The following is a 12,845-nucleotide window of genomic DNA, read 5'->3' as shown; positions in this document are numbered from 1 at the left end:
TGCATTTTTACCACCGATTTTAATGTATTTTATTTAGATTTTCCATGATGCAACAGTACAAAGAAGTGTATAATTGTGAGGTAAGTGACAAATAGACAGGTTTTAATTTTTGGCAAATGTTTTCTTTTTTTTTTTATTTCTGCTTTTTCCTGCTGTTTATTAATTTTTATCCTGCACATACTGCCTGTCTTTAATTGTGCAACAAATTATCTGATTTGTTTATGACTTGAGGAATTCACCATCTGTTTGGAGATCCTTGTGTATTTCACTCCACAGCATCCTAGGGGTGAAACACAAGAAAGAACATGTTGGTAGAAAAAGGCAACAATCCAGTAACGTGACATATACATGTGATATACCACATACTGTGTGATAGCTCTTCTGGGCCTCTCCCTGTCCAACACCAAACTGATGTTTTTCTGTAGATCCTGAAAATAAAGGGACAAGTCACCAAGTGATGCATGCTTCTATGCCAAATAATGCTTTAATGTGCAGTAGGAGAAAAGCAAAAAATAAAAGCTGTCCTGCCTTGTTAATGGTCCTTAGACGGTCATTTGAAGCTATTAGATTTATTGTTTCTGTCTGGGAATACACAAAATGTTCAGTTGTGCTGATCATAACATTATGGAAAAGGACAGGGTGAATACATTTTTTTTTTTAGGACCTTTAGATCTTTGACACGTCTTTCAGAGGCAGCAGCTGCAACAGTGGACGCCAGCTTTGTTTGGAGCTCCCCCTCCAGCTGCTGGATCTCCTCCAGCACATTCAGCACCTGAAGTCTCCTGAACTGGACGATGCTGGTGTGGTCTATGGCTGCCCCGCTGTCCTCGTTTCTGGACAGGGATGTATCTGCCCACACACAAAAAAGGCAACATGCGTCAATGCAAAACAGGGAATAATGATGGGTCTGTGCTTGAACACATGCACCACTACAGGTGGTATGAATGCAGTGCCTTCTCATTGATACTACAAAACTCTCTTTATATGTGTCAGCACAATAAAGTGAATGGAAAATCTGACAAATTGCATGTTAACAGTCAGAATGTGCTCTTCTCTGCAGGAAGCTATACAATTCAGCAAATGTTTTTACATGTGGTTTACCAATAATGACGCATTCAAATGTTGATATGAAACTTACTCTTTATGCTACTTTGTTGTATTACGGCTAGAAGGTTGTTCAGCTCATCTTGGACTCTGAGAAAAAGGATAATAACATTAAACTACCAAAATATTAAATTGTAAATGATTTTCGGTCTTTTGTCGTTAAAGAAATCATTGCAGTACCGTTTATTCTCCTCTAGAGTTCCTCTGACCTCTTCCTCTAGCCTGCAAACCTCTTTTTCTGCGTAATCCACTTTATCTTTATCACTTATTTTAATCTCACCGATATCTTGAATTAAAGCCTGCAGAGTCTGCAACACAACAGACACATCAACAAGAAAAGCAACACAAAAGACATTGGAAAAAATACAGTGCCTCATTAAACTAATCATACGCATTCAACTTTCACGTAGTCACGTTATACCCTCAAACTCTAAATAGATGCTGCATAAAAAACTGAAACTGAAGAAAGCTGATACGATGTTCTATAGATCATTCAAATTCAGTTGACCTGAGTCAACACTTTCACTGCAGTTAGAGCCGTAAGTGTTTTGTTTATGCCTCTACTAGGCTTGTAAATTTTGCCCATTGCTCTTTGCCAAACAGCTCAGGTTCAGTCAGACTGGACGGAGAGGAACTGTTAACATCAAATCTTCCCTCAGATTCTCAATCGGATTTAGGTCTGGACTTTTTTGGACATGGGCCACATTAATATGCTTTGATCAAAACCAATTTATTGCATGTTGATGTTTTCTTAGGGTGGATGTTCTACTGGAAGCAGTGATCTGATATGGCCCATATGGCTAACTGCCCAGGGCGGGATGGCTTGAGAGGGAAGCCATGAATAATTTCTCTCTCGTTTATTTCCATGTCCTTTTAAAAAGAAACAGGCACCTCCCTGTGACATGCACACAGTAAGCATTGTAAGTATTACTGTAAACTATAGCTGGCCTGTGAAGCTAAAGTTTGATGTTTTAAAGAAATCTTTATTGCACTTCATCATCTCTACCTCATACTCTAAAATACTGGCTGGCTGAAGCTGAACTGGATTGTTCTGCAATGAACAGAGATTCTTTCAAACACCATTAGACATGCATACAACCTATACTTGATTTTTTTTTAATGCTTTTTTGACTTCAGGGCCAGTATGGATTGAGACAATGGTCAAAATACAATCTATAGACTGGTCACACTTGGACTGAATTATCCTACGCTGACAGCGGATCCTTTATTGGGCACAGATCGTGGGCTCGCCCAGGGCGCCCTTCATAAGAAATTCTCTAACTTTTTTTTTGCAGCTTCAGCTGCCCCGCTTAAGAAAAGCTTCTCCATATCATGATACTGCCACCACAATATTTTCCTGTAGTATTGGTGTTTTCAGGGTGACTCGCAGTGTTAGTTTTCTGACACACAAAGTGTTTTGCATTTAGGTCAAAACTCATTAGGCTTTGCTTTGTGTGAAAGAAATTGAGAGGTAGCAATACTTTCACAAGGTATTGCACTTTCATTAAGCAGCTATGCCCTCATCTTCACTTCTTTTCTCTCCACATCTCAGAACAATACACAAACAGGTTATATTTGACATTTTCTTTGAAACTGCCTGACCAGGAAAAAGTGTTAGCAGTTTTGGATCTCATTTATTTATTGTGATGTAACAAAAAAATCAATCAATCACTCTAAGTAGATGAGAAACTGTTTGACATGTGATTGTTGACCTTTTCAATTGTGACATTTTCTGCAGTTTTCTCTCACACTCATGAAAAACACAATCTGCATGCTTTAAGTTATCCATGGCTATAAACACTAAGTTAATGTTAAGAAAATACTTCAAAATTAGTGTCAGTATTTTAGACTAGTATCTTGCTTTGTTCATTTTAGATTTACCACATTATCTCGCGAGGAATGAGAGTCCATCAAGTGATTGATGTATAAATCATATTCAGCCTGGAAGAAAGAAATAATATATTTTACACAACAGTCAGACTTAATTTGCCCTTAGAAGAATTAGAATATGTTTTGATTTCTCAAGCATGGAGGTGGTAGCTTTATGCAGAAGGCCTGGTGCATTCCACAAAGTGGTTGTAATAATCATTTCTGATAAGAAGACTGGTCAACTATCCAGAAGAAGGATGTCTGGTTATAAAACAAATCTAGCTTAAATAACATTTATCCAAATATTAGTGGGTGAGTGCATTTTTATTTCAGCTCAGTATTGATATTTCGACTCTGGTTGGTTTAGAGGAAATCCACAATATATTTAAACTTTTTCATCTGGTTCTTGTCTTCTTCCTCTGTTGTTTTACTCTAATACATCATCAGAAACTAAAACAAAACATCAGCCTTAGTGTCTTCTTGACAGTAAATTTATATGAAAACATCACATGTAGAGCTGTTTCGCTGACAGAGTTGAGTAACGCTGTCAGGCGGAAAAAGAAACTTCCATGAAATGATACACTTCCATGTGAATGAGCAGTAACTGAGCAGCTGCCCTCTGAAGTCCTGCTCCCTGACGCATGAAGACCAGGTTCTGGTGGTTGCTCTACTTGCGCTCGCTACACCGGGGACTCACTCTCTCTTGGCTTGGATACATCTGACGGCACATGCTAAAAATGTGCAAGTGGGTACAGAGGAAATGGAAAAACCTTGATTTCCCTCAGGATGCGTCCAAATACTGGCGAGCCTTCACATACATCATCAAAGACGTCACTGAACACCGCAAGGCGGTCTCTGCTGGGCCAGCTCAGTCCTGACAACTTCTTCAACTCCTGAGTAAGACAGCAACACACACACACACACACACACACACACAAAGCATTGGCAAGTAAAAAAGTGTCTGCGCCTAGTTTCCTGGTGTCATGCTTTGGGTGACTGTTTCACCTTTTGGAGTTTCCTCTTGCACACTTCAGCAACTTTAGGTCCCTCCCTGACGTCCTGCTTGGCTGTATCTGCCTTCTCAAACCTCAGCTTCACCTCTACCTGGCCTTCATTGTCCAGAGTTTCATGGTTAGAATCGTTCAGGGAAAATTGCAGATTTGCTTGAACAGATGAACAGTTAGATTCTTTCTGAGAAACATCTTTTAGCGGTAGTGACAAAGAGTTTGAAGAAGAATAAGCTGTTTCAGTGGGAGATGTATCCTTTCTTGTGCCTGCATGTGATGAATAATCTCTGGCCTGATCTCGTTTTGACCTCAAGACCTCCGCGTCTACAAAAGCAGCGCCGGAGGTGTTCTCTTTTTTCCTCACACAGCCCAGCATCTGTGCCTGTCTTCGCTTTATACCTTCTTCTTTTCTTTGAGAGGTCTTCCAGAAACACGGCTTTGCCTCTTCGGCAGGAGGGCTCTGGTCCAGGCTGCGGGGTCCCAGATGGCCTGAGGAGTAGGTGAAGATATCGGCTTTCTGAGCTGCATCAGCAGCGAGCAGCATTCTGTGGACATCACTCCTAAAATGCTGATGTTTCTGTTTACAGCTGCTAGACATGGCTGTGAGGTTAAACACATTGTAAAGTTGGTTTAAAGATACAGAAGTAAACACATCTGGTGTAGGCATTTAACCTCATGAGCATTTCTAAATATAAAAAATAGGTAAAGAAAAATTACATCATTGCAACTAAATTAAATCCAAATATAAATTGCTCCAACGGAAAAAACCCCAAAAACGTTTCTTTGCTGAATTATGTGGACTTTGACTAGACCACTCTAAAATCTTAATTTATTCTGAATCATCCAGAGATGGAGGGGAGGTTTTAATCATGTTTTGCCTTGGAAGTCTCCCATGGAGGCCCCTGTCCCCCCAGTCTCTTTCTGATTGTTGAACCATGAACACTGACCCTAACTGAAGCAAGCGTTGTCTAGAGTGCTTAAGATGTTGTTCTGTCTTCTTTGGTGACCTCTAGGATGTGTAAAGGAATAAATTTGTTCAGCTGGACACTCCTGGGAAAGTTCACCACTGTGCCAAGTTTTCTCCATTTATGGATCTCACTACGAGTCCCAAAGCTTTAGAAGTGGCTTTGAAAACTGTTCCACAACAATAGATGTGAATGACCTCGTAATTCATCTGTTTATGAATTGCTTTAGGTCACGAGAAATAATATAATGCTTTTAATGATCTATTAGTCATACAGGTAATCAGGCATGGGTTTGGCTGGTGAATCCTAATTCAGCTACCCAAAATAAATAAATAAATGAATAATAAAACAAATAAATGTGGTTAAGTACACTCAAATCATGATTTAACAAAATGGACAGCGACGTTTCAACATAGGCAGAACTGGGTTTAGATATCTTTTACTTTAATTAATTAGATCATGATTTGCTGACATTTTGTACTTAGATTGTCTTTGTGTGATATATATTTTTAAAAGACCTGAAACATTTAAGAGCGACAAAAATCCAAAAACATCACTTTTTTGTAGAATTGGAAGTAAGAACATCAAAATATTGCAATAAAAGACTTTTGTCGGAGAAAAATCTACGTGTTTCAAAATACAACAAAAACAATACAATAAAAGAACGAAAACTCTATTAAAAAGACAAATGTTTTCCCCCTAAGCGTTTAACGGAAGTATGTCAAATACATAATAAATAAAGTACCAATAAATAAATAAAGCCTAAGCTAGGTGTACCTTCTTGAAGAAATCACGACTGAAACCAAGAACGTCAACTTCAACGCCAGCAGCGGTGTGATTTACAACGGTTGCCAAGGCTACCAAAGTACGTCATGCGCGCGTTGAGTTCAATGTCCGGATAATCGTCGTACTGGGGAGTTTTTAGGTAGCGCAAGCTTCGGACGAGAGATGTCAGTCAACACGTTTCCGCCATACACGGACCTAATTATCTGGGGGAGAGAAATTCTGGGTTCTCAATGATGTAGTTGGGTACCACTGCTTTAGAGGTTTATCTTATATAGCGACTACCTTTACAACTAGGCTACAGTCAATCAGAAGTTGAGATAAGCTTTGTAAAGACATGTTTTGTCTGTCTGGCATTACATCAGACAAAACGTTTAGCCTACTAAATTTAGGTAAATTAGGTTTAATAAGAGATTTCTTACTACTATGTTCATAGTTTAAATACTTTGATACTGTTAACTGCTGTTTCGTATCGGATTTATAACATTAACAGCATCTTTAAATATCAAACTTTTCACTATTTGGATATAAAGTAAGGCAAACATAATTATGTAGCTCTTTAACCGTTACTAGTTTTAATGTACAAATCTATATGCTTTCTCCTGGCGATGAAACTATACTTAAGGTCTGAAACATATACTTCTCTTTCAGGAGTTTAGTAGGAAAATACTTTGTTCAAGTTAAATAACATCCAAACACTCGGTCATTATTCCCAATGAGACACTATTAATATGTTGTCTTATGTATTAAAGAATTGTGTAAACCAACTGTTGCTTTGTCTGAGTATTATTAATTTAGCCAGCAGTAGTGAGCTTTCTAGAACATCAGAATACCAGATGTGTTCTCTATAATCTCCTAAAAATAGAACCTGTGAACGTCAACAAATGTCCCCAGTTCTCTCTTTTTTCTGCTATATTGAGTTTTGTTCAAACTGTTAAAATTCCATAATTACCTGACAAGTTGTGTAAACTTTGCTTACAGAGGAAATTGGATTACCATGAAAATTGCCTAAATGCACTAATTAAAATACCTCCTTAATTTGGTTATTTACAATAAGTATGTTTTTGTGTGTAAGTCTTGGGTCAAAAGGGGAGGAGGAGAAGGAAAAAAGGCCTTAGGGCCTGGAGTGACCAGAATAGGAAAGCAGAAGGCAAAGGCCGAACACGAGGAGACAGAATGACATGTTCTGCTCCAGTGATGTGAATCACACAGCTTGTTAGCATTGTCTTTGAATCTTTCCATCATCTAATATCATTTAGTGTAAATAAACCATTAAAATGTGTAGCTGGGATCCATTGCATTTTACTTGGGAATTGCTGCTTTTAAAAAAACAAAATAAAATGTTCCAATTCCACCACATATGACAAAAAAAGTGATGTTTCTGATGGTTCTTTGCTCGTTTATAAATAACTAATTTGACTTAACAGAATACTTAAAGAGGACTGTGAGCTCTTTATTTAAAACTGAATTTAAAAAAATTTGTTAAAAAGTACAATACTGACCTGAGAAAACTTCTTGACCCTGTAGTCGATAAGGTTAAGTTTTAATCACCCGTTAGGACTTGCTGTTAATTTAATTGTCAGTTATTTCAGAAAGCAGTAAGACTAATAATGAAATAAGCTGATTTGGTTCTTAAAACAAACATCAGGAACCACAAAAGATATGACCAGAGGTCATAAAAACACTCCCTCTAGGATTGTTCCTGCCACCAAAATAAAAAACGTTATCGTCAGATATACTGTAACATCTGCAGCAGACTGGGGAAATGTTTTCGCTTTTGTTTTTGTTTACAGTATATCCCTGACTGTCTTAAATAAATACATAACTTCTATGACATGTCAGTAAGAGTTACAGTGCCTTAAAATACTATTTATAACCCCTGAGTATTTTCATATTTTGAAATTTTAGTGCCTCAAACTTTAAGGTCTTTTATGTGAAAGACTAACACAAAGTACATGGTTTTCAAAATTATTTACAAAAAAAAAAAAAAGTGCTGTCTTTTTAGGAATGTATTTGTCAGCCTTGCACATATCAAGAAACTAAAAAAATGTCCCTAATCCTTTTTGCAAATAAACCCAATCTGAAACACATTTGATTAATGTCTTACCACAGATTCTAAATTGGGTTTAGGTCTGGATTTTAACAAATAAATATGCTTTGATCTAAACCATTCCACTGTAGCTCTGGTTTTATGTTTAGGATCATTATCCTGCTGGAAGGTGAAAATGCTCAAGCCTTTTGTTTTTCTTGGCTTGCCTTGTATTTAGCCCCATCCAGTTTCCCCTGTCCCAGCTAAGGCAAGCATTCCCACAGCATGATGCAGCCACCACCACATCAGAGTTGGGATGGTATCTCCATGGCTATGTACAGTGTTCATTTTCAATTACAATTTGACCAGAGTTCCCTTTTCTACATGTTTGCTGTGCTCCCAGTATGGCTTGCGGCAAACTGTAAACAAGACATCTTTCAACAATGGCTTTCTTCTTGGCACTTGTTTATAAAGACCAGATGTTTGGAGTGCAGAACAAATAACTGCCCTGTCAACAGAGCCACCTGTCTGGGCTGTGGATCTCTACGGCTCTTCCAGAGTTACCAAAGACCTTTTGATTTCTTCTCTGATTAATTCTCTTCTTGCCTGAGCTGTCAGCTTAGGTGGACACCCGTGTTTTTTGCAGGTTTGCTCTTTCTACTTATATTAGATAGATTGATTAGTGATGCCTTAAACAGCACCAAACAAATTACATAAAACAGCAATTGACCTATACAAAATGAATGTAAAACATTATTTAAAAAAATTAAAATGTAGACAAATGGATCCAATCACAGCAAATGGAATAACATAACCAACTGGGAGTTAGTCATTTTACATATTCTATTCATTTACAGCTCAGTTACTAAAGTAAAATATGCTGTGAGAACATAAAGTAAAGAATGATCTGGTACAGAGACATTGTTTTTCAAAGACGTATTTAATAAAAGTCATTTGGGCTACGGCTCTTACATTTACAGTTGAGACATTCCTCAGTTATTCTGGGTAACAGTAACATGTCTAGACTGTTTAATTTATCTTAATGTTTACTTTGTACAAAACAAAAAAAAAAGGCAAACATTATTCTTCTTTGTATAAAAAATATAAGTTAATTTAAATTTAACTCTAATTAAGAAAATAACAATAGTAATAATAGCAATAATAATAATAATGATGATGATAAAGATCATAAGCTAAACATAGTGCAGACAACGAGTTATAACTGGTGCTGAGAAAAGGAGGGACAGTGCAGTGACTTTACAAAGTTGTCTGGTGGGGTTAGAGTGATTAAAGGAGGAAGGCGTTCACACACACACACACACACACACACACACAGAAACCTAGTAAAAAAGTGCACGACAGCCGTTCCATTTAGCACCATCAGAGCATACATCTCCTCCTAGGTTTTAAATGGTGCATGCTAATTGTTGCTCTTGGTTGAAGCTCACTGGAAGCAACTTTGAAAAGTAAGACAGAGCACATGGAGGAAACTGATGGTGCAGATGAATCCACGCAGCGCCACCCAGAATCTGCAACCAATGAAAACATTCCTCAAAATGATACATTCACAACACTCGAGAGGCCTCGGTACCAGCCGCACAACAAAAATGAAACAAACAGACAAAAAAATAAAAGGATCGAGCAGAAATTTGAGTCTGGAAAAATGGTGGACAAAACAGCTTGTCTCTTGGAAGATCTTGGAAACTTACTAAAAGAGTCCCAAAGTATCTTCTAGTTTGATTTAGGAAAATAATTATTTCTTTCTACAGCCTGTGTGTCACACAGTGGCAAAAAGTCAAACAACACTCTTGAGTTACAGTCCCAGAGACATGATTTAACTTTGTTGAAATCACAGGAAGCTTTTAATGATGTTCATGACTGCCTGGTGTTATTCCTGCATGTCCGCTTAAAAAAATACAATTGTTTATGTGCTTTGTGGGGTGAAATACAGATGTGTTCAAAATAACAGCAGTCCATTATCACTTATAGAGATCTCCCCGTTTCTGGAAGAAATTATATTTCTACATGGCAAATAATTCACTAGTAGGTGTAGTAGAGTAACAGAAGACCAACAGACTGAACAGTCATGACACGCATGCTGTCTGATAACGGGTTCAAAATAATATCTTTGTAAAGAAGTGAGATTATTTATTCTATGGACAAACAGATGTTAAACAAGAGGCTCTTAATTAAGGCTGAAGGCAGCAAATGTTGGACATGCCAGTTATGGTGCATTCCTCTAAAACTCTCAGTAAATTTATTTTCTAAATGTTAAATGTTTTCTCAAATGTTTTAAAATGGAAACCAAAACCAGAAAGACGTGGCAGAAAATGGAGAACTACCATTCCAGTGGATCAAAGAATAGGCAAAATAGCAAAGGCTCATAAACGAGCCAAATGATCAGCTCCAGGGTGATCTGCAGCTACCTGTGAGAACTGTAACAATTAAAGATGGCTATTGAAGCCAATCCTTCAGCAAGAAGCCCCTGCAGAGTCCCATAGTAGAACAAAACAACATGGTTAAAGTTTGTCAAAGAACACACCGACTGCCCCAAAGACAAATGGTGGACATTTAATGGACAGATGAAACCAAGGTTGTTTTTTGGAGCCACCTGTAAAGCATGGTGGTTCATAGACCATGACATGGGGATGTTAAATATACTATGGAGTCAGACCTATTTATCCCCAGATCAGTTTTAAAACATCAAAATACTTAAAGACATAATGTTGCCCCATGGTGTTAAAGAAATTTCCTCAAATGTGGTTTCTTTGACCCTATGTAGTCTACTGTCATACATTAGCCTCAAAATACCACATAGTATATGTATACCATTAATGCTGGCTGAAGCATATATAGTCTATAAATATATAGTGTATATATAAAATGTTATTTTGTAGTACTAGTGGCTTTTATTTTGCAGTATTTAGAAAGGAAATGGGCGGAGAGAGAGGGTTGGGAAGACATGTAGCAAAGGTCCCGGGGTTGGGAATCACATCCTGGACACGGGTTCGAGGACTCATAGCCTCTGTATATGGTGCGCATGCTCTACCTCTTCACCACGTGCTGCGCCCATTGATGCATATCCTACATGTATATATATTGCCAACACTTTGCTGCCCCCTGGTCTTATTTGTGCCAGATTATGCTTGATATCTCTAATTTGCATACTAAACACCTACGCTTAAATCTATAGCACTGACTACATTCAAATGAAACATCTCCTCTTAATTTAGAATCTGTTTGACAGAAAAAACTAAGTAAAACATACAAATTTTATTTTTTCATACAATTTTTTATGTAATTTAAATAAATTCAGCCAATAGTTAACAAGACTACAACTTCAAACACACCAGTAAGGGAACAGCATCCTGGTTCCAGACCAGCAAGACTTAATGACCAGGACAATCCCAACACTCTTATTTGATTGAAAACTCGTGGAGTGACGACATCAAATGTGCCGTTTCTGAGACAAGACTGAGAAATTCAGAGGAATTGTGGAATGCGGTCCAAATGCCTGGGCTGGAGTACCTGTTCACTGGTGACAGAAGTTGGGTCGGCTCCATGCGACACAGATGTGAAGCAGTTCTCAGAAGCAGTGATTACACAGCTAAATATCAGTTCAGTGATTCACAGGAGCATGTTTGAGCTTGAAAAGAAAAATGGAGACACTTATCGTTTTGAACAGCCTAATATTTCTTTTTCCTCAATTTCTGTAAAACGATAACAGATTTGGTGAATTTTTCTTCCTGTTTTGGAATAGATAATGCCATGTTCCCAATGTATTTTCATGTACGGAGAAAAAAAGCTATTATGAAGGGATTTTAAGCTTATTTACTTTTTTTAAACACACTGCTATTACTTTGAAGACAAGTGTAATTTATGATGCGATAAATGAGAGGGATAAGTGAGTACAAATTACGGATTATGCAGTCTTGCTTTAAAAAAATCCTGGTGATCAGAGGGATGTTGGTGCAGCTGGTTCCTAAATGCTCAGGGGAGAGGAGCTCCAGGGACTACCTCACACTTTAAACAATGTGACTCTCTCATGACTGTACTAACATCAACATCACAGTTCATCCATGTTTCTAGGGGATTTCTGCAATCTCCACATAGAACAGGCTGCGTTTATTCAAGTACTGCGAAGGATATTTGCTAAAAAAAGAAATGTAATTGCAAACACATTCTAATGTCCACCTTCTCAATAAGGTGTCGCTACACCAGACATCTGCTCTACACATTCCTTCTGTCTCTGGGAATAACTTGCTTAAGTAGTGCACGTGCAATAAACTCAACACAGAAGGCAAACAGTACCATTTCAAAAGAGCCTAAACTGAAAAGAAAAATTCACATATCCTAGCCTGTTAAAGGTCTAGATTAAGGCCTCTTCAAATACAAGACCATAACAGGATCAGTTCAAATGAAGGAAAATAACAAGAAATAGCCAAAATAATTAAAATAATAATAGAAATTAAAAATAAAATACAGGAAATGACTCAAGGCCGTTCTATCAAATTAAATTTCCCAAGCTGAGAGGACGCAGGGTGATGGGCTGAAATCCCTCCCCGACGAATGTCTGTCAGTCTCTGGGATCGGTGAAACCGTCAGTGTGGACACTTCCGTCACCCAATGAGGTAACTGTGTGTTTTTCAAAGTCAAGCTGCTTTCAGCGAGTCAAACTCCTGCTAACACAGGATGTGGTACTTTCCTGCCTCCTCCACCCCACCCGACCCCACTCCCCCCTGTAAAATGTCCAGGTCCGTGGCGGGATTCAGTTTGTATATTTCTTTGTTGGGTCAGAGACCCCTTTGGTAGTCAGTTATCCACCTTCACAGGGCCTGGATCACAGGGCCGGCTGGGCAGAATGTCCTCCAGCTCTCCTCGTGCAATCTGCTCCCAATGATTCAGGTTCTCCCTGGAAACAAAAAGTGACTAGATCAGAATCAGACTTTACTCATTTTACTGTGATGTAGAAAAATATTTACACTACCTTCAACTACTTTATACTTTGTTACTTTACAAACACAAACTTCAATGTATTTTATTGGGATTTTTGTGATAGACCTACACAAAGCAGCAAAAATTTGTATA

At 38.0% G+C, this 12,845-nt stretch overlaps 2 protein-coding genes across 8 annotated transcripts in view; both read right to left on the bottom strand.

The window, feature by feature from the left end:
* On the bottom strand, positions 1 to 5,824 carry LOC124859007 (uncharacterized protein C6orf118-like). 2 transcript variants are annotated; one of them, XM_047351412.1, is made up of 10 exons: positions 5,723 to 5,824; positions 3,979 to 4,580; positions 3,744 to 3,866; positions 2,986 to 3,045; positions 1,285 to 1,412; positions 1,139 to 1,194; positions 665 to 849; positions 529 to 582; positions 367 to 428; positions 1 to 280 (listed from the first exon to the last, which is right to left on the bottom strand). In XM_047351412.1, the coding sequence occupies exons 2-10, from the start codon at positions 4,576 to 4,578 to the stop codon at positions 220 to 222; spliced, it is 1,329 nt and encodes a 442-aa protein (XP_047207368.1). In that variant the 5' UTR covers positions 4,579 to 4,580; positions 5,723 to 5,824; the 3' UTR covers positions 1 to 219. The 2 variants fall into 2 exon arrangements, with proteins under 2 accessions (XP_047207368.1, XP_047207369.1); XM_047351413.1 differs by lacking the exon at positions 2,986 to 3,045.
* Positions 5,825 to 8,678: 2,854 nt separating this feature from the next.
* Positions 8,679 to 12,845, bottom strand: part of pde10a (phosphodiesterase 10A) — a 104,223-nt gene continuing 100,056 nt past the window's right edge. For all 6 annotated transcript variants that reach the window (XM_047351394.1, XM_047351396.1, XM_047351395.1 and 3 more), the window contains one exon: positions 8,679 to 12,669. In XM_047351394.1, coding sequence (XP_047207350.1) covers positions 12,570 to 12,669 — 100 coding nt within the window. In that variant the 3' untranslated portion in view covers positions 8,679 to 12,569. The remainder of the gene's footprint in view (positions 12,670 to 12,845) is intronic.

The sequence above is a fragment of the Girardinichthys multiradiatus genome, chromosome 22 (genome assembly GCF_021462225.1).
Source record: "Girardinichthys multiradiatus isolate DD_20200921_A chromosome 22, DD_fGirMul_XY1, whole genome shotgun sequence".
Lineage (NCBI taxonomy): Eukaryota > Metazoa > Chordata > Actinopteri > Cyprinodontiformes > Goodeidae > Girardinichthys > Girardinichthys multiradiatus.
This window is presented reverse-complemented; position numbering and strand designations above follow the sequence as displayed.